Here is a 25,988-nt window from a genome sequence, read left to right as displayed (position 1 = left end):
GAACTGTAAACCAATCATTAAAAACAAAAAGGCACATTTTAGTCATGTTTAAAGGTATAACTTCTGCTTGTTTCCATTTTTTCGTACCTGAAACAAAGTTGAATGTCTGGCTGTCTTGGCCCTTGCATTGTTTAGAGTAGGGGCTGACAGTAATGATGAAGGTCTGACCACAGTTCATGTTTGGTATCAGACAAGTTGAGGTGTTTGTGGTGCATTGTTTCACTTCCCCATTTCCTCCAGTTGCATTCACACTGTACGACACCACCCCGGGACTGGGCTGCCAGCTCACCTTGGCTGTGTTGTTCTCACACAACAGTGAAGCACTGATATTTGTTGGAGCACAAGGGGCTGATAGAAAGACACATGACAGAGTCTTTATAAGCTGGCACAAACAGTATTTTTTGAAGAACATATGGACTTATATGCAATTATATACTTAATTTTTTCTTTACCAGATGTGTTGTTACTTTATCCCAATCCATTATGTAAAATTATAACAATTCTTTTTAAACTATGCTTTTTGTTATGTCCACTTGCTTCTATTTACATCATACAAAAATTTATTAACAGATTAATAACCATAACAGATTAATAGTGCTTACTTCTCAAGTCAATGAAAACATTAAAAATAAAGACACACTTTACAGAAATTCTCAAATTTAGATGCACAGACAGATTGGACGACCCACACATCACCTCTAAAACAACCCCTGTTGAGCTTTCAACTCTTACCGGTCTGTATCTGCGCCACAGCAGGCACAGTGCTGCTGCAGTTGTCAGCCGTCACTGTGACTTCGATGTTGTATGTGCGACTGCACAGCAGTGCAGGCAGTGAGCAGCTAGTGTCCTGGCTGGTGCTGCAGGAGACTGAATGGTTCCCAGATTGAGCTCGAACGTAGACGCTGTTCTGACCCAAAGTCATGTTCCAGCTTACCGAGGCAGTCCCAGTTCCACAGGAGTACTGGTACTTCACATTTGCAAGGGTGCAGGGTGCTGGGTGAGAGAAAACTGTTTCTTAACACCTCAAGATGTCCATATTAACTAAAAAAAAATCTAAGTTTGTTCTATTTAAAAGTAAAACCTTTCATTCTTTTTTGATTTAAAAAAATTATATTACATTTTAAGATTAATTTAAAATGGAACTGATTTCAAACTTGTTAAAGTGACCTTACAATAGGTTGATCCACTGCACAAAAAAAAAATCACACTGTCTTTTTGACTATGAGAGTGCACCAGCGTCTGTATATTATCACTTAAAGTGTTTACAATATTCTCACCATACAAAACAAAAAATGTTAATAAAATAAAATACATTCTTTCTAACAGTCACTGAAATTATTTTAGTAAACAAAAACTGTATTTAGTGAGCAGCTTTTTTTTAACACAAAATACATATTATTTATTATATGGCATACCGGCAGCAATCTGAATTGCAGAGCTGGGTTTGCTTGAGCACTGGACTCCTTTTGCAACAGCCTGAACGGTGTAGAAGTGTCCACAAAGCAGATTGTCCAGGACACAACTGTTGTTGGTGGAAGAGCTGCAAGACAGTGAGTGTCCCTGGCTGGAGGTGGCATTTATCATCACGCTTAATGTATACTTATCCTTAGTCCACGTGACCAAGGTGTTGCTACTGTTGCAGCTGCGAGAGTAGTCCTGAATCACTGGAGCGCAGGGGGCTGGAAACAAGTCACACACAAAAACTGTATTATTTAAAGAAAGGTTTGGTTCAGACAGAAGAAACAAAATAAAACCCTCTTTTCTCTCTACAAACAGCAGTCCTGAAGAATCTCAAAACACTTGAATATTTTTAAAAGTTATAATTCTTCAATCTTTACTGAGAAAAGAATAAGAATATGTATCATTTAAGCTAAGTCTCTAAACAATCTTTAACAAGCTCCATAATGAAGCCATTAGAATTACATTTTGAGTCGTTTTTCCAGTGCAAACCATTAATGCACGTTATTGACAAACATGCAAACTTTTATTATTAAAGAGTATAAAATATTTCATCATTGCTCTGTAGGATTTCATATCTGGCAATAAATGTAGGTTTTTGATGTACAATTAAAACTAACTGTTGGAGGAATTTACATTATTCACAGTCATGATAAATATTTAATTACATAAATTAAATACTAAATACTAAATATATGTCTGCACGCACTGCTGAATGTCAATGTCAGTGTTTAGCTCAATGTGTTTTACTTCATCTTTGAAATGTGAATGTGCTTCAAGGTACAGTGGAAAGTTGTCACTTTACCTGTAGTTATGTTGGTTTTAGCAAGTATGGAGCTGTTGCACTTTCCATCCCCTGCCATTACAGTCACCGTGTAACCCTTCCCACACTGCAGCTTTGTCAGCTCACAGGAAGTACCGGTGGAGTTACAAAAGTCAGCATATCCATTAGTCTCAGCGAGGACTGAGTAATGACTGGCTCCAGTGCTGGCAGTCCACGTCACCGTCGCCACACCAGTCAGGCAGTTTAGAGAAGCAACAACATTTGTAGGATCACAAGGAGCTGAAGATCAATAAAGAAAAACAAGGATTGTGAATAATTATTTGATTACTTTGAATTATTTTCTTCTTGGACAATTTTTGTCAGATTTTATAATTGTGGGCTTTGAGTTGATTTCTAATCGGTTTAACCTTTCTCTCCAACATTGTTCAGTCGTTTTTTAAAAGAAAGTTTCAACAATTTTGCAAAAATATCAAATACCACCAACACAAATCCTTATATGTAGACATTCATGTAAATGTGCTGCAGTTACCTGTTTTTGCTGTGGCTATGGCACTCTTTGAGCTGTTACACCTGTCATTGACAGCCACCACACTAAGCGAATAAGACTGAGCGCATTGCAGCTGAGAAAAAAGGCAGCTTTGGGAAGCTGTTGAACAGGAGGTAGAGAAAGTTCCTGCTCCCTTCAGAGTGGAGGTATAGGACACAGCTCCAGCTGCTTTACCCCAGGATGCTTGCAGCATGTTAGTGGAACAGTCCACAGTCCCTTGGACATTCATGGGAACACAAGGAGCTAGAAAAAAATGACGATTAAAAAAGTGAGTAAAGAAAGGAAAAAGTGATTTTTTTTTTTGCGACTGATGGCTAAACTGAAAAACACACCTGAATTTACAATCTCTGGGGCACTGGCCTGGCCTTCACATGTGCCACTGATGGGTTTCACTCTCACTGTGTATTGCTGACCACACTGTAAGCCTGTGATTGTGCAGCTGGAATCCTGTGTGATGCATTGGAGTGCAGTGCCGTTTGCAGTCACAGCGGTGGCGCTGTAGTTCATTGGGATGGATCCAGGCCCCCAGCTGAAGCTCAGTGCGTTGGTTTCACAGTTGAGGGTAGTCAGCACATTCTGAACAGCACATGGGGCTGGAACAAGATGCAAAGAGGTCAGATCAGCTGTTTGATTATACTTTAGGTTGTTACCTTGTTTTAGAGGAGCTTCACAACACACACATACACAACATACACAAAAATGTCTTTTAAAACTACTTGTACTAAAGATGAATGTAATACTGTTAGATCTTTCAACTTCCACAACTTTCATTAGCAAATTAACTTTGTCATATAATTATAAATGGGGTTTTTTTGTGCAACTTGTGATTAAATCCAATTTTGTATGTTTAATTAGAAAGTTAATTTTTCACAAAAGTCAGTAGTGCAAGAAGCACTCTGATTTGTTACTCTTGTTTATTATTAATAATTAATTAATTATTTAATTTTTATTTATGTTTGCAACACTAAAGCAAACATCATTGGTGTTTGGGTAAGTAAGTTGTCTGGCAAACATCTATGTTACCTATCTGCCCATTTCTGGTTAGAAGAAAAACAAGACAATTAGAAAAATAATAGTTTTTAAATCTTAAATAATCTAATAAAACCTCAAACCCATGAATGTCCTAAAAGTAGCATTAGGATGTCACAACAGCCAGTATTTCTAATAATAAAAACAAGATTTTGATAGCAGGCTACCTGTTCCTCACAGGATTTGTAAGAAAGGAGTAAAAGTATAAATTAAAGACAACAAAAACAGAGTTGCTTTTGGCTCTCACCAGTTTTCCGGATGACTGGTTCACTGTCTATAGTTTTACAGTTACCATCTGATGCTGAAACAGTGAAGGAATACTCCTTGCCACAGAGCAGGCCTTCCAACTCACACCCCTGTATCAGTCCTGCCTCACAGGTTACAATATGGCCGTCTGAGCTCATTCCCTTTCCAGTGTAAGACACTGCATTTGGGCTGCTGTTCCAGTTTAACTTGGCAGAGTTGTTAGTACAGTTCATTGAGGCAGTTAGATGAGAGGGAGGACAGGGTTCTGCAAAGGAGGGTTTCAATTAAACAGTAAGAGCCAATTAAAATACATATATTTAAATTTTGTACTTTATTTAACCAATTCGTACCTATTGTTAGTTTCACTGGAAGGCTCTTCATGCTGCTGCACAAATCATCCACAGCAGCCACACTGATATTGTAAACATGGTCGCATGTTAGGCCCTCCAACCTGCATGATGTCTGATTGGATACACATTTTAAACGATTGCCATTTTCATCCAGGGCAGCTACAGTGTAGTTTGTGGCTCCACGGCTCGCTTGCCACGTCACATCCACAAACTTCTGCCCACAGTTTCTGTTTGCCACCACATTAGTGGGCACACAAGGGGCTGGGGGGATAAAACAGCTTCAGATGAGCTCAGTACTGTTACGCCAGAAAGAAACTGAATTTTGAACATAGCGTTGCAGTGCACAATAAATGTAGACATGCCAGCAGATATGACACAACTTTGACATCTACCAGATTAGTGTCAGAAGTGGAAAAAAACATCTCCTACCTTCTCTGAATTTCCTTTCTGTTGGAAAACTGACACAGCTCTTAGTGAAAGACTTCACTTTCACTGTGTATTCCTGCCCACATTCCTGAGCGTGAACAATCACTTTGGGCTCTGTGGTGTTGTAGTAGGATATCTGATTGTTGCTGTCTGAGATCACAGCCATGTAGGCCTCTGCGTTTTTTTGTGCGCTCCAGCTGATGTTCATACCACCAGATGCACAGTCCAGATCAACAAGCACGCTGTCTGGACCACAAGGAACTGATTTCGAAAGGAGAAGATTTGGTTAAGGATAGTGTGCATGAAATGAGTATCTTATTCAGACATTAATTTTTTTTGGATTAGAGATAACATACATAGCAAAAGAAGAGAAACATGAAACATCCTGTTTGATTTCATTGAGATTTTAAGTGTTTTTTCAGACTTAATTGTTGTCATTAGCTTCTGTTGTACCTGTGTAAAGCTGTGGTTTGATTTACAGTATGTGTACTAGTTTTATACCACTTAATGTATTTAAAGAGAAATGAAGAGATGATGTACAGATGAAAATATCTTCCAGTCTCATGTTTTGAACAGAGGTTGTCCCTACCAGACTGCATGTAGATGGACTCAGAGGGCATACTGGAGCAGTTGCCATCAAAGTAAGTGGCAGAGACACTGTAGCGATGACCACATTTCAGGTTGGACACTTTGCAGCTAGTTGTAAGGGAGGTGCAGGTGAGAATTTCAGAATCTTCATCTTTCATGGTAGCAGTGAAGGATTTCATTGATGGATCTGCAGTCCAAGAGATCAGAGCCTCATTGGAAGCACAGTCCAACGAGGCAGTGAGGTTGCCTGGTGGGCAGTTGGCTGGAATAAAAAAAGATTAGAAACGTCAGATTTAGAGATTTGCTTTTCAAACATTTGCAAAACATTTATGGCGATTTTTTTTTAAATGCTACAATTATCCCTATTATCATTTTCAAAACCATATGCAGCTTTTAGGTAAAACAACTAAAAATAAAAAGGTGAGGGAAAACTCCACACAGTACCTGTCTCTAAGGTGATCTTATCGCTCTCTGAGCTGTTGCAGTAGAAGTTGGAGGCAATGACATAAACCTCATAGTTGGTGGCACACTTCAGGTTTTTAATCTTACATGACAAATCCATGGAGTTGCAGCTGTGAATCATGTTGTTACTATCTTTTACAATAGCAACATAGAAAAGTGCACCACTGTTCATGACCCACGACACCGTGATGGAGTTGGATCCACAGTCCTTTATAGCTGACACATTCTGAGGGGTACATGGAACTGGACGAGGCGGACAAAAATCACATTCAAGCATTATTAATATTTGTGTAATCATGTGTCATTATAACTCTGCTCACTTTTTTTAGGTGACACATTACACTGCATAATCTTCGCTATTTAGCTTCAGTGATATCTGTTTAGGACAGATGAGCTGGATGAGTTACCTGTCTCAGCAGGATATCCCAGCAGCATCGGACTGGCACACTCATTGTCAAAAGCTTTGATGGTGATGGTCAGGCTCTCTCCGCAGCGGACACCCTCCATAGCGCAGCTGTTGGTCTGAGAGCTGCAGCTGTAATTGCTGTTTTTAAAGTTGCCTTCAGCATTAACGGTGTACCGCAATGCCCCTTCAGCAAGATCCCACGTACTGACTATAACATCACTGCTGCAGCTGGCTGAGGTTTGTAGATTTTGGGGCATACAGGGGGCTAAAAAGTTGGAAAGAACATAAAAATATGTGGACAAATAACCCAAACAGATGTTTTCATACATCAAACTAGTCAAGTTTACTTGACTGCTGGTCAGACATTAAGAAATGATTAAAATATAACTCTTAAAAGACAGAAAAGTTCCCCAAATCAAGAGACTAATTTGTCATTTAGGTTCAGCAATTCAGTCAAATCTACAAACTTTAAATGTTGCTTCTGGCTAAAAGTCTAAAATATTATCATGACTTTCTTTAATAAGGCCACAAAAGGTTGTTGTAATTTAGATTAGTTACTCTTGTCTGTTAACTGTTTAGCAACATAAACAAGTACATTAGGACAACAACTCCTTTTTACTTTGATGGTATTTTAATATTTTTGCCAATGTTAATACAATATAAACTAGTTGAATTATCATATGGGAATTGTCAGTCATACTAGAGCAATAAACAAGGCTTTAAATTGTGCTGTGTGTAAAAACTGTGGTCATTAAAGTGGTTTTACTTGTTGCAATTGCAGTATTTTTTTCTTCTACCTGTTTGAATGGAAACCGTTGAGCTACTTTCACTTGTGCAGCCACTTGTGGTCGTCTGAACTGTGAAGGAGTAGAGTCGTCCGCACAGTGTACGTGTGAAATCACAAAAGTTGTCTCCAGTCAGGCAGTTGTAAACCACTCCCTGCATACAGAGAAATCATGAGGACAAAAGAAATGATCACAGCTTTGTTTTAAATATTTATATGTGTAATGCTGTCTTAAAAAAAAACTACAACAATAAAACCAATCAAAAGCCTAACATTCCTTAATGAGATGCTATTTTATCATCATATCATATCTATTTTGGTCAAATTTTTAAAATAACGTTATGAACGATCTGAATGATCTGTTAACGCTTGGAGTATGTGTTGTGAATGACACACAGCTACTACCAAACTAAATTAAGCTCAATATCTGTAAAATTCACTGAGGCATAGCCCTTTTTGTGTAGGTCAGTTAACTTTGGCAGCCATTTTGAAATGGGTTGACTCCAAATGTTACTCAGTTGTAGATGTTTATTCATGACTATAAAATAGTAAATTGAAATATGTTTGATTAAGAAAGTAGTGTGATAAAATGAGAAATTTATTTGAATTATACCAAGATTTTATTTGCATTACCCATGTTTGATGTTACTTTTTAAATACTTTTTAAACTAAAATGACTTTAAACCTTTCTTATCCAATCACATTTTACTTAATTACTGTGCCGCATCTCTTGATAGTGATAACAGCAGCATAAAATATAAATTAAATCTAGAATATAATACCTTGGAGTCGACTGCCTTGGCCAGGTAGTACTCAGCATTGCTTGTGTGATTCCATGAAAACTTGATGACATCACTGTGGCATTCTCTAAACAACATCAAGTTGCTTGGAGGGCAGGAAGCTTAAAGAGAAGTGATATTCATGCAGTTATTTAAACCATATTAGAATTATATACTATAATATATCATACAATTCGTGTACAGAAAGATGGATAAATGAAAAAAGAAGTAATTGAGGGTAAATGTCAACATCAAAGACAAACGTCTCAAATCTCTTTTCAGGTCAAAACGCCCTGATATTAAAGATAGCAGTTTTGTTTTCCATTGCAGTCAGGTTTCATGAAAGCACAGGTCTATTATTGAGAAAATGAATACAACACAATATGATATAGTCAGCAAAGTTCAATGGGAGACCCAGTTTTAAAAGGAGACACCTAGAGATGATTTAAACACAGACGTGAACTTGGACAGCAAACAAAACCTGAAAAATTACACTTTTTAACAAGTATTCCCTAATGACTCTAGGCTAACATTATTGTAGCAACCCTTAGAGATATCTTATAAAGAATTGTTTTAATGATAAAGGTGTTTTTACTGTGACATATTATCATAAAATGTATGAATATTTATCTTCAACATATTTTTAAAGCCAGATGTGGACACATTTACAGAATACTTTAATTAAAAGATTCTAAAAAGCCTCAGGAAAATTGCTCTGTGCTACAGTTCCATAAGTCTACAGAAGATTATTAAGAGTTGTTGTTTCAGGTATGAAATATTTTAATTTATTTGCTGGTAACAAAATCATATTGAGGATAATTCAGGTCACAAAAGCTTATCAGTTTCCTGGTGACCCATGTGGGTGGGGCAGGACACCAAGTACCGACCGGGCCTCTCAAACAGAATAAAGTGGTACGTGTGATGAAAAGATTAACAACCTACACAAAAAAGATGCCTGGGTGGAGTGGATAAAATGTTTGTCATTTAATAGAACATTAGCCATTGATATGACTGTGATTGAGAGGTAGAATTACTTATTTTGATTTTTTTTAAAAAGTTATTCTTATTGGGTTGCAGCTTTTTTAAATCTTCTATGAATCTACAGAGTGAGGGTTCTGTTCATTTTTACATAAATATGTCTAAAACTTGAACTTGAAGTGCCCAGTTTACTCTGAATACTGAAATAACTGGTTTAAAAAGTGGCAGATAGTCAGAGTTTGGGGGTATGTGCAACTTTCCAAAACAGGCAAACATTATGACACTGTGTTTCATGGTGATGTCGTTAAATAAAGGAGGAAAAAGTTGGACAACAAATAAGGTGTTTTTAGGAAGTTGAAGAAATGTAATTTTCTGTTGAAGAAAATAACTTCCTGTGGATACATAAAAGATACGTAAGAAACATAAAACAATGAAAAAAGTAAAACCAATTATAATAATAATTTTAAAAATGATGGATATTGTTTATTAACTTAAGATGGAGATGGATTAAACTGTCATCATATGATAGTGAGTCACTGTAAGAAACAAGCTGTCTGTGCAAACAGTGACTCAACTCATTAGCTGTGATTATGTCACTAAGAAGAAGCTTCTTTTTGTGAGAATTGTTTTTGTGTGTGTCTTACCAGTTTGAAAAGTAGCTGTGGTGGCGTTGACCAAGTTCCTGCAGCTGTCTGACACAGGTGTTACGTTCACCACGTAGTGCTGACTACATTTCAACCCGGTGATTTCACAACCCGTGCCCTGGCTTGTACACGTCATCTGTGTTCTGTTTTCATCCATTGCTGTGGCCATGTAAGTCTTGGCCCCAAAAACAGATGACCAGGATATCCTGACAGAGTTATTGTTGCAGGTATAGTCCACCCAGACAGATGAAACTGGAGTCAGCTCTGCAAGTAACAATATGAAGAAAAATGTATTTGTTTTAAGTTTCTGTATGTAGGAAAAAGGTTGCTATAGATAGACAATAAGAGACAATATTGACTGGGATATTACTTAGTCAAAGTTGACCTTAATTGACAAATTAACAGCTCAGTGTGGGTTTTATACCAAAATCAGAATTTTCTTTGTTTGAATTAATTTAGCTCAGGTTTCTGTTTATGTGATGCTGTTGACAAGAGAATTCAGTTTTCAGAAAATCTGAATCCTTTTTAGTCTGAGGATCATTTTCCTCATATCTGAAAGAGAAACCCTGAGAGAGAATAGCTGACCTAGATCCTTATCCAGAGTTTTGGCTTTGACAACTCACTGTTGGTGGTGTAAGTGTAGTTTGTGGGCTCGCTCGGGACCAGGAACTTGCTGTATGAAGACACTGATATCAAAAAGTTGGAACATGGTTCGATGCCAGGAACGTCCACCTTGGTGTCGGTGACATTGCGCACAAAAGGCTGCCTTGTGGGGTCATCAAGGTTCTGAACGATGACCAGGTAAGACAGGACGTTCTCCACAGGTATCCATGTGACTCTTGCTGTTACTTCACCAGTTTGTGTTGCTGTAATTCCAACTGGAGGCTGCACCACTAAAACACACATATAATTCAATTTGAGAACACACAACTCTGAGATTTTTTATTTAACTATTGTATTTATTCACTCAGAGTTTTTATTTTTTTATTTTTTTATACTGAGGTTTTAAAATGTCTCCTTCTGAATCTTTGAATTGAGTTTGTTCAACCAAAACATTAAGAATGACGAAGTCCAAAAACTAAAACAGTACTATGTTTTTCCAGTTACATGGTACATTTTACTGATAAACCTTTAACCAGGGCCAGGATCCAATTTGTTTTCCTAATGAGCTTTTTTTTGACTAAGTAAAATGGATCAAAGCATAAGACAATAAATTGATGTAACATTTGGAGTCATTTCTGAAACTTCCAGTAAAATCAGTCACTTTGTTTCTGGCAGTGCAACCTTATAAACAAGGTTTAGACCTACTGTAGACATTAACATAGACAGCAACCTCTATTGTCAGCTGGTTAGAAAATAGTATAGACGTTGTTTATTTCTTTTAAAGATTATTTTGTCATTTTAATTTAATGTATTTCAAGTTTTTTGTTTGTTTTTGAGGATAGCAAAGGTCAGATTGACATAATCCATTGGCTGCTTCTGACCCATGGGCTGTATTTATCTCATGATCTATACTGATCTCCAGTAAGAAGTAGCATAATTATTTTTTAAAAATCCATTTCAGCCTCACAGAAATTGTTTCTGAAATGGTTACAAATCAAGACACACAAATTCATGAAGATCTTTAATTCTTGAATATGTTTTTGTATTTTAATGCTGGAGAGATAACAAAACTGGAAAATAATAATAATAATAATTTTAAAATCATTTAAAACATTCATTGCACTGGGCTCAATTTTTGTATTTGAATTGGGAAGATTGAAAACACAAGGAAGACTTGCAAATCCCTTTGTCTTAACTAAAATTTCAGACTTGATCATGACTCACAGGTTGTGATGGTCCTGACTTTGCTTCTGCTTCCCATGCCTGCCTGGTTGACTGTAAGGACGTAGCAGTCGTAGTTGGTAGATGGCTGCAGGTTTCCCACCACAGCCATGGTGTTGGTAAAGGTGAAGTTCATCAGTTTCCTTGTGGTCTGAGAGTACACCTCCAGGATGTAGGACTGTGCAGATGGTACCATACTCCATTTTACTGTGACAGAAGTGCTTGTCTGTGACGAACCCTCTAGAATCTGTGATGTGTCAGGGACTGTAAGGAAAAAGGATGAATGAATCTCATTTAATGCTTGCATTATTCTCTTTTCTAAGATTATTTTATGTGTATTCTTTTAGTAAACTTTTATCTGTCTGAGAAGTTATGAAAATAAAAATATTAAATACATACCTGTGGTCACCAACACTGAAGTCACACACTGTACAGTAAAAAAATTCATGACTTTGAGCGTCACATTATACTCAGTTCCAGGTTTCAGACCCTGGACAGTCTTGTCAGTCACTTGGCCTGACACAGCAAGGATAATTGGTGCTGAATCTGTGGAGTTTTTCTTTCGGGTGTCCAAAAGATAGCCTGTTGCTAAAGAATGTTGTTGCCATTTCACTTGAATGGAAGAGGCACTTGTGGGAACTGCCGACAAGATTTTACACTCTGAAAAGAAAAGGTAATGAATGACATTGAGCTGAGTTTGATGTACTTTGTTATTCAAACTTAATGAGACAATGAAATAAACAGAAACAATACAATTAATTTTAATGCCTTTGTGCCATTGTTGTATCTTTCTAAATGATACACATAGATTTTCATCATGTGTGGATATAATGCTTATTTTTCCTAATTCATACAGTACTAGGATACATGAAGTCTAAACATTTATTAGATATTTTTTTCCATTCTCTTACCATCTGCACTGCACTGTTGTATCTGTAAACAACAAAATAATGTACAAAATATGCTTTAAATATAGCAATAAATTGCATCAAATATTTGATCAGTATCTCAAAACTTTAACATGATAAATTAAAGCTTTACCTGAGTGAAAGATGCCAAAATTAGGGAAAAGCCTATGGCTCCCAACAATCCCATCTTTGACTCTTTGACAGTGGGATTAAAATTAGTTTGGTATTCGAGGGAGTCAAATACAAAAGGTGTACTGGATTCTTTTGAGCTTCAGCTTAACATTCATGGGAACCAATCAGTGTTCTCCAAATGAGGACAGGCGGTCCAACCAGCAGCCCAGGGCAGTCAGAGCTGAAAGCACAGCAGGTGGGAGGGATGGATGGATGGATGGATGAGAGTTTGATGAGTTTACCTAATATGTATGTATCAGTTTGCATAACATCTATTATGTGTTTTTTAACAACTGACCATTTAAACAATTACAAATGAGAAATAAATGTTGGATTTTTACACCTATTTCAGCCCTTTAGTATAACAGAATGTAATAAATTCAGTTCAGACTTAGTTACCAAATCCAAAGAAGTGAAGCCAATGTTAATACAAATTTTAAAATTAATCAAGTTTAGTCCACTGTATGTTTTACCCATGAATGCAGTTCGCTTCAAAATCAACTTTAAAAAATTTGGCACAGGAGAACAGTGGTTCGAGCAGTTGCCACAGAAAAAAAATTAAAATAAATTTTGAATTTGGTCCTACAGTGCATCCTTCCTTCTATCTTCTATATCCATATTGTTCTTGCATTATTGTGCATCCATCCATCCCTTTTCTTTACCTGCTTTTCCATCCAGGGTTATGGGATGCAGCTACCTTTCTCCGAAAGAGGAACACATGTGATAACTTTAGTTCATGAACTGGACTGATTCATTATTCTTTGTATGATTTTATAGTTTATTCCTTCTAATTCTAGAGTCCTGGTATTGTTTTTTTTACTAATATTATTATTAATAATAATATTTTTCAGCCCGTCCCCATCCAAGTTACTGTAAGTGGAAGACCTCTAAAGGAAAAGTGCAACAAAAAAAAGTTTTTTTTGTTGTTAACCATGTAACAATACATGGGAACACAGTGAATGACCTGATCCCCAGGGATAATGGCTTGGGAGGGTCTGTCTAAGAAAAGGGCACAAGTCTCACTGAAACTCTAGTCAGGAATGCAATCTTGGGAATTGGGATTTCAACAAAATGAGGTACTAACAAACACACCCTACTGGAACTGTTACAAACTCGTCTCTTTCCTTGTCTTTCCTTTGGTTTTTATTCTTGTTTGATTATCTATTTGGATGAGAAATGAAGTTAACTTCAAATCCCGGTGGTGGCTCTAAGTAGGCTACGTGCTTGGGTAAAAGAGATCTTTTATCACACGTGAATAGAGTTATCACCTCCTTGTTTCTTATTAGGAAAAAAGGAAGTCAACATGAAAGTGGATATGGGTCATAAACTTTGGAGGAAACTTTAGCTGCCCTGAATAAACAAAAGAACAATTTTGAAATACTCTGAATAAGGACATGTGAAGTGAACACCTTGATATTTCTTTGTATTTTCAAGCAACTATTATGTTGTTCTGAAGTAGACACTGTTACAGGTCACGGGTATTAACATCTTGTAATGCAACTTACCACTAAAATTACAAATCATTTCAGTCATTTAGGAAGGTTTTGTTGCATGTTCCTGGCAACAACAAACACAATTTGTTAGTAGTTTTGCTGTCGTTTCATTAGAATTTAAATATATGTATGTTTTCCCATGTTTTGAAATAATGAAATAACCAGCCACGTGTTGAATAAGTCACATGACTAAGTCTGAAGAATATGAGGTTTCTGCTTTAGAAAAGTTGTGAAAGTCTCATCAGCAAATAAATAATAGTAATAGGTATTGAATGCCTGATTCTGGTTCACTTTTATGATGTTAATGTAACTGACATGGCAATGAAAAGATAACTAATAAATACATATTATAATTTTTGGGGGGGTCATTTTATATCCAAATGTTCCTTAAAGGATTACTTCAGGTAACCCAAAAAATTTGCTTTCACTTTAAATCTGCTTTCAGTCTCAGTGCCAATAAATCTGTTGACTTAAAACAAGTTGAGTCTCCAAATTTACTTTATATTAAATTTATACTTAACTTGTCACTGAAGAAAAATCACAAATGTTATTGACGGCTATGTTCATTTTAGAGATGTGCTGCTTTTCTACAAGTTATTAAAGTTATTAATTGTACTCCTTACTGTGTTATATATAATGACAACTTGTCTTTGATTATTCTCATTTTAGAGATTAGATGAAGCAGAGTGATACTCTGACAGGGGAAGTTTGATGTGACTGTTTTATTGGAAAGACAGTCCTTTTAAATTTGTTAGCATTGGAAAAGATGGGGGAAAGTAAAAAAAAATCAGGTTTTGGCATTAAGCCATCCCTGTCTTGTTTTTTACCTACAACACATATTAAGTCGCTTTATAAGTAACAATTATCACAGATATAGTGTTACAGTAATGAACTGAGTATACTGACTTTCAGGCAGCAGTAAGGTTAACCCCCCTGATTTACACCAGAATAAGTAGTGACTAAAGTGTCTATTATCACAAGATATGATGTAAAACAATTCTCAGTTGTTAATTTTAATGATTTCTGATTTTCTTTTTGTCTACAAGATCTCTCAAAAATTATCTTGCTTTTTGAGGTGAATGAATCTGAGTGGAGAGATTGAGGGTGTGCAAAGAACTCCAAAAGATTTTAATGCTCTCAATTGTTTTGTTAAAGTCTGTAGACATTAAAGATGGATTTGGCTGTAAATTCATATAAGCTAGTAAAACTTGGTGGGAGTCTGACCACACCAACACTTTACGAGTCTTTCCTGTTACTTCAGCTCTCCAAGAGTTGCGTGTCTGAAAGAAATCTTATCTCCTCGGCTTAGTCCCATGTATTAAATATGAATGGCAACCATTCCCAACAGAATGTCACACGACCCACAACGTTTACAGCACACTGGGAATAATATCAAAAACCTTTCTTTCAGAGTTTTAGGGACTTAGGCCAATCAAACTTGGGCTGCAAAAAAGGCCATGCAGCTCATCACGAAAGCCATGTCTGTGCGTGATTAAACTGAACCACAAAGTGGCATTTTATGTTCTTTTCACTGTGATCTTTATTTATATATTTGGAGTAACTCTGGTTATAAATGTCTGTCCTGAAATGTATAACTAGAGGGACTTTGTACTGATATCTTTCCTAATAGCTGTGTAAATGAAAAGAAATGTTAATTGAAGGCTACATTAGATCGGTTGATAAACTAGTTTAAATGCTTTGGAGCTGCCATAAGTTCAGAACTTTAGGATATGTAAAAATAATGCTGATCATTATAAAAACATTGAATCCAAATAAGCTGTCAGTGGAGGATTTTAGGACTAAGAATGCTATTTATAAAATGTTTAAAAACCATCAGAAATGTGAAAATGACTCTGGTTAGCGGATACATTGAACAGTTTGGATTCCTTAATTGCTATTGTGTGAAGAACACATATGAATGCAAAAAAAAAACACAAAACACAAAATTGATGCTTGGATTTTTTTAATAATATGAAATACGTGCCAGGTTTACCATATTTCACACACTTGAATACATCCTGAGGGTGGAAAACAGCAAAACGAGGAGGTGCACCGATCAGTTTCTGCTGCTTCATCATCAGGAGGCCTGCTACTTTGGACTGGAGCAACTAAAAATGTTTTATTAGATAAAATATGAACATCTTTAAAGATCTGATTCAATGTTTTATGTTAGGAAACTTTTTCCAAATACAAATCCATGACATGATTGACATGTAGATTTATTCATTTTTCCCTTTAATAAATAACAAATCATAATGATTGGGTGATGTTTGTGCTTGGCCATAAAATGTGTACACCATTTATTTATTTTTATTTATTTATTTGTGTATCGGGGCCGCAGAAAGCTTGTTTTAGCTTAATTATAAACATTGACATCCATGTGAGGAAGGGTTGTGCTAGAAGAAGATGAGTTGAGTCTGAGAAGAAGAGGCTGTCAAGAAACACAAAAACACATCAAAACTGCTACAATTTGTAAGGATTGTCATATTTACTTGAACATTTAATAAAATCTCATGAAATTATATTAAAAAACATTACACATATACAGTCTTTTAAATAAATGTATATCTTTCTCCACAATCTCAGTGCTACATCTACAAAAAAAAAATAAAGGATTATGTACTTTCTCTCTGCTCAAAGCGTCACCATTACTGCTGTTAGTGCATACATCAAGCCACAGAATATATATATATATATATATATATATATATATATATATATATTTCTGGGCTGGACTGAATAACCATAAACTATTTTAATGCAGGTAAAGCAAAACACAAAATAATGCTGTCATGATTTTGTAATCTCTATGATTCACAAAGCATTTTTGTTTTTAGGTAACTTCTTTAGAATTTGAAACAATGAGAAAGTGTCTATGAGTAACTTTTGTGACCATTAAGAGTATAAACATTTCTTAATTGGCTGCATGCCTCCATGGTTTTTGAGTTTGAATAAAGGTTGAACTTACCACATGCTAGTCAACACTTCTCTTTCCTCTGTAAATCACTGGACAACATAAGATTGAAGTGATATTAGAAAAAAAAAGGCATTTATAGTATTTCTCTGATCTAGCACGTGTTTTTTAAAAAGACCTGCAAACTCACACTCACCTGTGCCCACGTCACTCCCTGAACAAGTGACTGTAGGAGGAGAAACAGAAAGAGTGAGTAAAAATGTTTTCAACTTTAGTTAAAATGTTTTTAGATGATGATGTTTCCATTCATCAGTGCACAGATTTTTATATGTGTATTAGATCTGGTATAAAAAAAGGGTTCCATTGTAACTGATACCTGAGTACAGTCTTTGGGGGCAGAACGGGACTTTGCTGCCCTCTGGTGTGAGTGGAGCCACAACTACTGAGTAGACATCCCCACACTGGATGTTGTCAACATCACAGGTGTTCTCGCCAGGAGATGCAGTGCAGGTGTAGTTGTTTTTGCTGCCCACCATCTCTGCAATGGAGCTGTGATTGGTGCCTGTGCTGCGCCAGTAAACTCGCATGGAGTTACTGGCCATCCTGTACAGGCGGACACCTGATGGGCAGCAGATACCTGCAGACGACCCACATCAATTAAGGAAAACACTTTTACCTTTTATTATTATATCATGCACAAGAGAGGCATAAAATGAGAAGAGATGAGTTGTAGCAGATTCACCTATTGGCTATTTTTCTGTAATCCCAGTGCAGGAAAATGCATAGGAAATACAAGCTAACTGTCTAACAAGAGAACAAGTATAAGAGATGTTTCAGAGGTCATGTTTTAAACAAAGACCAGTGATCTGTTAGCATTCAGGATGTGATGGGGATGATTATTAACTACTACCACACCAAATTTTAGCTCAGTAACTGTAAAACTAACTTATCTATTGTCATTTTTGTGTTTGCTAAGGTGGCCATCTTGAATTATATTGCTTCCAAACGTTAATTACATATACACATATATACCACTGGTTATTATTTTCTTAAATTAAATACATAGTTTAATGTTACAGAATCTGGTCCTACTCATTTTGGAAGAAGACATGTTCTAAGCATAACATTATTGATTTGGAAACATAATATGTGTTAAAAAAAAATTATCAATTTTTTTTATGTAATGTGCAATAAGTTCAGGATTTCTACCAAATATTTATCATTACTGGCCCATTGGTTTATGGGTATCTATCTCATCACTTACTGGATGAGAAGCCCTGATAGGTGCAGTTGGACATGCGCCCACTGACGCTGAACGCCTCCATTGTGACGGTGTAGTTTGTGCCACAGGTGATGCATCCCATGAGGCAGTGGGAGTCCTGGGTGTGACAGCTGGCGTGACCACGTGGTGATGTCAGAGAGGTGATGAATAAGTGTGCCCCTTTGGCCTGAGACCACGAGACGTTAGTCATCGCCTGAGTCACCTGTTCGACCATTAGATTCACAGGGCAACATGGCTCTGGAGGAAAGCATGGCACAATTTTAAAAGTTACTCATCTGAAACATTGTTTCCCCTTTGATTTATTCAACTTATCTATTGTTATGGTTTTTATATTGCTTTTAAACTTTGACATATAGGGACATGTTTAATTAAGTTTATTTACCCAGGGTTTGAAGAATTTATTGCTTTGTTACAAGCTACATGTGTTGTTGCTTTGATTTTGACATAAATGTATTCCTCACAAATCACCCAACAAGCCAAACTCTAATTTAAGATTACTGAAAAAACACTTTTCAATCTGACATCCAATAAATATCAGAATTAGACAAAACCATTGACATCAAAACACAAACTGAGAACATCTTTTGAAAGACTGAAGTAACACAAGGTGGTGAAATCCATGACAGTCATCTTGTTGAGTATTTGTCACCCAGTTTTTGACTTCTCACCTGTTTCTAGTGAGACCAAGAAGCTGGGTAAACTCTGGCCGGCGCTGCTGGACGCTGAAACGCTGAACTTGTAGGTTGAGCCACAGGGGAGGTCAGTGACATCACAGCTGTTTCCACTGGTGGTGCAGGTATATCTGGCAGATTCTCCATCTGCGCTCACTGTGTAAGTGGCGTTCCTGTTGTTGGCTGTCCAGCTGACACTGACGGAGGAGGAGTTTTTCAGACTCAAATTCAGATTTGTTGGCATGCAGGGAGCTGATGGGAACAAAGAAAGTGGTGGAAGGGGAGTTACTTAGTATTAAATATACCATTTTAGTCCCTTGCAAAGTATTTTTTAGAGCTAATAACATATTCTTTTTAAATTCAATGGCAATTGAAGATTTTTTTTATCAAAACTAATATAAGTAAACACGTCATTTTTGATCATTTATTAAGAGCCTAAGCAATATTTTTAAATATTTAGAAAAAATAATTTTACTAAAAATGCTGTGCTTACCAAAATGTACTATAAATATAAATAAAGCGTTTGAACTGCACCTAATATCAAATCTAAACATTGGCTGCAAATAACCTCTGAAAGGGACACAAGTATAACTTTAGTGTGAAATACAGTAAGGTATTTGTGAGGAACAAACACCTGTGTCTCTGGAGTGAGGTTTGCAAGCGCGGTTGCATCCACTGATTTCATTGCAAGGCGTTACCACCACGCTGTAGGACCTATCACAGCTGAGGTCAGAGAGGGCGCACATCGGCGATGTGTCATTACACAGGATGACCTCTGAACTGTCCGCAGCCCGGGTCTCATACAGCTCCGCCCCCTGCGAGGCCATCCACATGATCTCCAGAGTGTCGGTGCTCACAGCAGAGACAGAAACACTTTCAGGACAGCAGGGTACTGAAACACACAGATTAACACACATTAAGAGAAGTGTCAAATCTCACTGAGATCCTGCTGTTACTCACCGGTGGTATAGTTGAGAACTTTTCCTTCCTGACTCCTGCCAGCTTGGTTGTATGCAAACACAGACATCAGGTAGGTGTGGCCACACTGACAGTGGTAGGTGCAGTTGTTCCCAGTGGTGGTGCAGGGCTCTTCACTGCCGTCAGCTTTCTTGATGAATGCCTCATAACCGTCAGCATAAGGCACCATGTTCCACATCAGTGTGCAGTTCTCTTCTGATGACTTCACAAGGGTCAGAGACTCTGGAGGACAGGGGACTGATGGCACGAGACAGGACAGTTTAGTCACACTCACACACTGACAGTGTGATAATATGGGCTTTGTTTTAATGTGTCAAGCAAGCTTTATCTGTAATATGATAGTAATTCTAAAACATATTATTGAAACACATGGTTATGTTCCAGAGGGAGAAATAATCAACAATGTTCCTGTCTGCTTGTGAAATATTTTGAATTTGGTCTTTAAGTTCTATGTTATGATGTTACAGTCAGTTCATATCTTCAGCTCTGACTTCTGTTTGGGTATATTTTGTTCACGTCTATTATGTGTAATATTTTGTGTAACTTCCTGCCTTGTTTTGTGAAGCCTTTTCCTTTGTTGGTTGAGTCAGTTTAGCCTTCTACTTCCCCTATATACACACCAGACATCTTTTACCAATCAGCACAAATGTTGTTTGTTTATTCAGTCACCTTCCTCAGTTTACATGTTCCTGGCTTCCTTTGTTTTAAGCAAGATCCTTACTTTTGTTAGAAGTCTGTTCTCCATGATTGTTCTTTTGTCTGCTATTTGCCTCACTAAATTTTGTGTTAACAATTTAGTTTTGAAATTTCATGCAGATGCAGCACTTTCAATTCCCTGGAAGTAAAGATTTTTAGCATCTGCCTCTTGTTCTGCATTTGGGCTCTCAAATACTACAGACTTTAACATTTTAATTATGTTTTTTCAGGTATGAAAACTATGGGTCAATTAAATGCATTTATTTAGTGCATTTTTGTCTTGTTTTTTAATTCTTAACAAAACCAAATAACTGATGCAGAAAAAGTTTGGGGTTCAGTGTTGGGACTTAAAAACTTCAGCATGTGGAGTGAGGAAGCCAAAATCAAACTACCAACATGTTGTTGTTTTTTTCGCAGATAACTAAACTTAATTCTTAGCTACAGCTGTTCAAAGCATGTTAACAAAAGAAAATGTTATATTTTCATATCATTATGAACATGGTCTTTAAAGCAGATTGATGAAAATGCAGCTCCATGTTTTAACATACATTAAAAAACTTAACAGCTTGTAGTTGGCAGCGGAAGAATGTGTTTATTTTATTATTTATTGTGGTAATAATTATTTTTAATTTCAAGATTTAGTATAGATATTCACTTGAAGAATAAAATAGTTTTATTTTAACATTAATTGTTAAAGTATGTCACAATGAAAGTAAATCTATTAACCAAATGAGAGAATCTCTTCCTGATCATGTTTAATTGTTATTTTCTAACTTTTTGACATAGAATGAGTCACTGATGTAGATGTAAAACCACAGGAAATGTGTTGCTTGTAATGCTATTATCAAGGGAAACCTACTGGCAGTGATTTATCTGAAACTGTCAGCAGGTTGTCACATTGATATAATTGTTACTCACAGGTGATAAAGACCACCGGGATGGATGGGTGGCTGGGTCCGGCCTCGTTGAATGCCGTGACCTCGATGGTGTGAACTTCTCCACAACCCACTGGAGACAGGGTGCAGGAGCTGGAAGTGCTGTTACAGCGTAGGCTCTGGTCACTCGTTACATGATACTCAATGGTTCCATAAACCTCCTGGTCAAGTTCCCAGGACACAGAGAGTCCAGCCATGTTGCTACTCATCACCACAGAGATGTTGACAGAAGATGGCGTTGGAGGTCCTGATGAAAGATAACATTATAAAGAGAAACAGAAAAGAACAGAAGTGGAGAACAATCATTTATTACTATACATATACACACTACAACATACTATTAAGTTTAAGTTGTTTTTTTTTTGTTGTTGTTGTTTTTTTTATTTGACTACATTCATTTTAAACTTTAGTGGAACATTTTGCTGTTTTATATGGCCATGTCTATTAATGTCCTCAGAAAAGATATTAGGTCAAGAATTGTTTAAATTTGGTTTATCGTGCAGCACAAAATCCTTTTGATTGCTGAATTAATTTCTGCAATAGTTTGAAAGATTATTCATATATATAATTATTACTTTAATTTCATAAACTCAAGCTTATGTTAAGTAGATGGATTATTTGCTGATGCACAGTTTCCACCTGTATATGAGGCTAGGATGCTTAGTTTGTCTTAAATCTTAAGGTTCTTTTTTTGACAATTATAAAATGAAATTTACATTACAGTCTAAAAATACAAGTTTATTTTTGGTGTTGTTAATGTTTTATGGTATTTGGTTAATGCAAGTCATGGCCGAATGTTTTTGATAGGTAAACTTCTTGTGACAACACTGGGTAGATCTATAACCGTATTTACTTTTCACTTGGCACAATTAGGACTCCCAAAAGCATACTAATGCAAATATTTCTGCAAAGATGCAACAATAAGGGTCATAATGTAAGACAATAAGCACTGAGTGTAAAATCACAAACATAGAGGTATGCCAGTGTCTCCTTACGTGTTGTTTGGTTGACATACAAACTGCCTTCTCCGTTTCGGCCCTCAGGGTCCCAAGCTGAACCTTTGATGCCATAGAGTGATCCGGCATCAAGCCCGGGGAAGGTCAGACTGGTGTTGGATGTGTTGTACCTCATCTCGGTGCCGATGGCAAAACTGTATATAGACACGGTGTATTGTACAGCCTGAGCAACAGGAGTCCAGGAAACAACGATGCTGTCATTGCTGGGAGAAGAAGTAGAAATCTGAGGAGGTGGCAAAACTGTGGAGGAGATAAAAGTTTTATAAGTTTTACATGTGTGAGATCAACTCTTAACTGGATAAAATTTGTATGAACTCCAACTAGTGTTGGTCGCTGTGTGGACTTTAGACCAGTTGGAAGCAAAGAACAGCATAGGATAATGTTAGGAAGTTACAGCTCAGACAAATCTGTGCTGCTTTGGAAGGCTCATGAGTTAAATGTAATATTGAGTGAAAGGAAGCAAGAATCCAATTTTTGAAACCCAAACTAAAGGATCATCACTGTTTAACAATATCTAATAATTACTCTTAACATCAACGGTAATAAAAAAGTTTTTTAATATTACTTCTTCAGCTATGGATTTTTGAGTGAAACCCAGTTTCTTTGGAAACTCATTATTTGGTCATATTTCACAAAAGATGAGTCTTAAAGAAGTGAAGTTCAGAGTTTGGTCTTAATTCAGATCTAGAATACAGCAACGTTGGATCAATGAAATGAGATCCATAATATGAACCTGAATAGCTTCTTCTTTTTCTTTTAAATGTTCTCTTTTCAGGGGTCGCCACAGCGAGTCATCCTCCTCTATCTAACTCTGTCTTCTGCATCCTCTGTCCTCACTCCAACTATCTCCATGTCCAATATGAAACAGAATATAAATCTGCTAAACCTATTGTTGCATGATCTTCTTTTTGGTTTTTGGCTCATAAGGATCAAATGTTCCCTTCAGGTGAGAATGGAGATGTGTTAATAAGTGTGAAAGCTGTGTACTAACAATGAGGTTTCCTTTATATATTTTTCATAAAGGAGTTCAGGTGTAGTCACATAAGAAGGCCCTTAGGGTTGATGACACATTTCTCAGATAAAAAAGGAACTGCACCGATGATGTATGTATACAAAACCTTATATGGAGGCTTTATGTTACAATATGTGGATCCATTAACTTCTGCAGGGCAGTTAAGACTAAAGAGAAAACAACTCTGGGTTTATTAAAGAATTCGAAACTCTTGTCTTATTTGATCAGCCTCTGGGTTTTTTTTTTCTCTCTTTTTGTATTTTGTTTCCCAGCTGTGGAGACAGAAACATGTAAAAATGATCTGAAATGATTAATACTGTAATATGGCAAGCAGACGTACCTGTTTTTGCAGTCACAGGAGTTGATGGCTGACTCCGGCCAACACTGTTTGCGGCCATGATGCTGAGCGAGTACTCTGTGTATGGGCTGAGATTGTTAATCTCAGCAGGGGAGGAGGACACAGTGTCTTCTCTGAAGAAACCATTGATGTTCTCAATGCGTATGACGTAATGCGTCGCTCCCGTCTTCGGGTTAAACTCTGCCATCAGGGTCCTGCTATCTTTAGACTTGACAGTCTTGATGGGTTCCATCATATCAGGAGCTAAAACAGCAATACACATTCAATATCAGAGATCATATCTAAGATCAAGAGACACTTTTGCAAATTTAATTTAGTAGTGGTTGTGTTGAATGTTTTCCACATGACAGACACCTTATCACAGAACCTACAATAAATTTATTCTGTGCACACTTTGTTACCAACACTTTTTCATAAAGATAATTTGTTTTTGTTTCCCATCCATAGCACAGTTTGACACACATAAAATAGCAAGATATATTTGGTAAAAACTAGACAAGGATGATGCATCTCTTAGGTTCTGTCATGTCTTTGCTGATTCTTTCTTTTTTGTTTTTTAAAGAAACAACTTTTAGTTACTGTTCCTAGATATGTTGTTGGGCTTTAGATGATTTCCTTTGTCCTCAATTTGTCCACTTTCTCAATTTTTTTAAATGCACAGCATAATATGCTGTCATGATCCGAGGATTATAAAAGAAAAAAGAAAGACCTTCAGAAAGAAATTAGACATAGTTTAAAATATTAATCACAGCTGTAAAGTATATTAGCTTGAGAAATAGCATCAACCTTTTGTGACCTCCTTCTTTGGCAGCTGCTCACCTCAAACAAAAATAAAAGTAACAGATAAACTTTGTATTGTTAGTCATTTTTCTGAATTCCCTTAAATATATTTGATACTTTTCAAAAAATTAGTCAGATTGGAAATGAGAAACTTAAACAGTACTTGTTTTAAAATATAGAACGTGGTCAAAACAATTAAATTAACATTATGAATTTCAAATAATGAACTCATGAACAACTTAACCAGTGCAAGCATTGGCAGTACACCTCACCTGTTGTTGTCTCAGTAGATGCGGAGCTCAGAACTGTCTGGGAAGCATCCAGAGCTTCAACTGTAAAGATATATTCAACATCTTGGGACAGAGAGGTGATGGAGCCCATCACTGTGTTTGGACCAAATGTGGCAAAAGCAAAGGGGCTGTTTGGTGAGCTTTTCAAGGCGGCAGAGATCTTGTATGAGGCAGCTCCAGAATACTTGGTCCATTTGAGATACACAGTCTTGGATGTTATAGAGAAGACAGAAACTTGGAGATCTGCATGACAGTAAGGCAATAGGTCATTATCGCAAGTGTTTATCATTCTGAATGCCCTGATGCTTTTTGTAATCTGCGTATAAGGCCCTTCTTCTTCCATATGGAACATTCATAATGAGATATATGATTAAAAAAAGAACACGGTACCTGATTGTGCTGCAGTCTGCAAATTTAGAGAAGAAAACACGAGTAAGAAGAGGTTGAACATAACTTTTTAGAATCAAACTTGTTTTTCATGCATTTTAAACTCACAGTGCATATTATTTATTTTGGTTTTATTGTTCCTTCTTTTAAAATAAAATTTACATCTTAGCAATAATATTTCATTACTGTACCTGTGAGCATATGCTCAGAAAGACAAACATCACCAGCCACTTCATGTAACCCATTCTTGATTTCCTTCTCAAAGCTCTCCTCTCAATGTTTAACACTCTCAACACCTCGTTTTATTCTTAGAAAAACAACCTTCTTTGATCATTTCTCCTTTTCCTAAAATGTGTAGCGCCTGGGCTAGTTAAAATAAGTGACTCTAGCTCCTCCTGCTTTGGAACAAATGTCCAATCATATTAAAGCAAACTCAAGACAGATGAACAGCGTGTAGCTATAGGTGTGATATTCTGTGTTAAAGAATAAATCTAACACTTGTGACATGTATATGGGTCTGGGGGAGATGCTGGGGTTTCCCTTTGCTTGAAGGTTTAGATCTGTTTCATACTGTGAAAGTATTGAATTACTTCTTATTAGTTTATTTTTTGCTTCCTGAAATTCATCCAAACGTGTTAAAGAGCGTACAATAAAAAAAAACATATTTTTTGAAGTTTTGAATGTTTCAGTGGCAAAAATAAACAACTGTTACTTACAATATTGAATCTTTGTCTCAGAAGGTCCACCCTCGTCAGTAAAAAGAGTTTCGTCTTGAAATTAGTTGTTTTTTTA

At 36.6% G+C, this 25,988-nt stretch overlaps 2 protein-coding genes across 2 annotated transcripts in view; both read right to left on the bottom strand.

The window, feature by feature from the left end:
• The window catches only part of LOC108238418 (G surface protein, allelic form 156), a 36,343-nt gene extending 23,897 nt beyond the window's left edge, over positions 1 to 12,446 (bottom strand). The window contains exons 1-20 of the mRNA XM_017420472.3: positions 12,347 to 12,446; positions 12,217 to 12,238; positions 11,705 to 11,965; positions 11,309 to 11,569; positions 10,105 to 10,374; positions 9,482 to 9,745; positions 7,863 to 7,981; positions 7,094 to 7,235; positions 6,298 to 6,561; positions 5,873 to 6,133; positions 5,430 to 5,690; positions 4,844 to 5,101; positions 4,415 to 4,675; positions 4,066 to 4,329; positions 3,122 to 3,382; positions 2,772 to 3,032; positions 2,264 to 2,521; positions 1,416 to 1,679; positions 733 to 993; positions 88 to 348 (exon numbers count right to left, since the gene is read on the bottom strand). Of these exons, the coding sequence (XP_017275961.1) occupies positions 88 to 348; positions 733 to 993; positions 1,416 to 1,679; positions 2,264 to 2,521; positions 2,772 to 3,032; positions 3,122 to 3,382; positions 4,066 to 4,329; positions 4,415 to 4,675; positions 4,844 to 5,101; positions 5,430 to 5,690; positions 5,873 to 6,133; positions 6,298 to 6,561; positions 7,094 to 7,235; positions 7,863 to 7,981; positions 9,482 to 9,745; positions 10,105 to 10,374; positions 11,309 to 11,569; positions 11,705 to 11,965; positions 12,217 to 12,238; positions 12,347 to 12,400 (4,528 nt within the window). The 5' untranslated portion in view covers positions 12,401 to 12,446. The remainder of the gene's footprint in view (positions 1 to 87; positions 349 to 732; positions 994 to 1,415; positions 1,680 to 2,263; positions 2,522 to 2,771; positions 3,033 to 3,121; positions 3,383 to 4,065; positions 4,330 to 4,414; positions 4,676 to 4,843; positions 5,102 to 5,429; positions 5,691 to 5,872; positions 6,134 to 6,297; positions 6,562 to 7,093; positions 7,236 to 7,862; positions 7,982 to 9,481; positions 9,746 to 10,104; positions 10,375 to 11,308; positions 11,570 to 11,704; positions 11,966 to 12,216; positions 12,239 to 12,346) is intronic.
• Positions 12,447 to 15,823: 3,377 nt separating this feature from the next.
• On the bottom strand, positions 15,824 to 25,552 carry LOC108238366 (fibronectin type III domain-containing protein 7-like). Its single transcript, XM_017420384.3, has 14 exons — positions 25,388 to 25,552; positions 25,200 to 25,215; positions 24,792 to 25,052; positions 23,722 to 23,982; positions 22,349 to 22,609; positions 21,337 to 21,600; positions 19,705 to 19,959; positions 19,379 to 19,636; positions 18,742 to 18,996; positions 18,056 to 18,310; positions 17,168 to 17,428; positions 16,988 to 17,017; positions 16,846 to 16,883; positions 15,824 to 16,308 (listed from the first exon to the last, which is right to left on the bottom strand). The coding sequence occupies exons 1-13, from the start codon at positions 25,439 to 25,441 to the stop codon at positions 16,852 to 16,854; spliced, it is 2,463 nt and encodes an 820-aa protein (XP_017275873.1). The 5' UTR covers positions 25,442 to 25,552; the 3' UTR covers positions 15,824 to 16,308; positions 16,846 to 16,851.
• Positions 25,553 to 25,988: the final 436 nt, after the last annotated feature.

Source organism: Kryptolebias marmoratus, linkage group LG24, assembly GCF_001649575.2.
Source record: "Kryptolebias marmoratus isolate JLee-2015 linkage group LG24, ASM164957v2, whole genome shotgun sequence".
NCBI lineage: Eukaryota > Metazoa > Chordata > Actinopteri > Cyprinodontiformes > Rivulidae > Kryptolebias > Kryptolebias marmoratus.
This window is presented reverse-complemented; position numbering and strand designations above follow the sequence as displayed.

What these genes read in the sequence shown, in the direction of transcription:
- LOC108238366 (XM_017420384.3), bottom strand. Translation starts at nt 25,441, where the DNA reads ATGGGTTACATGAAGTGGCTGGTGATGTTTGTCTTTCTGAGCATATGC. An exon ending in ATCTACTGAGACAACAACAG is followed by an intron (nt 23,983 to 24,791) that starts GTGAGGTGTACT and finishes TTGCTGTTTTAG; the next exon opens with CTCCTGATATGATGGAACCC. An exon ending in CTATCAGGGCTTCTCATCCA is followed by an intron (nt 17,429 to 18,055) that starts GTAAGTGATGAG and finishes GGTCGTCTGCAG; the next exon opens with GTATCTGCTGCCCATCAGGT.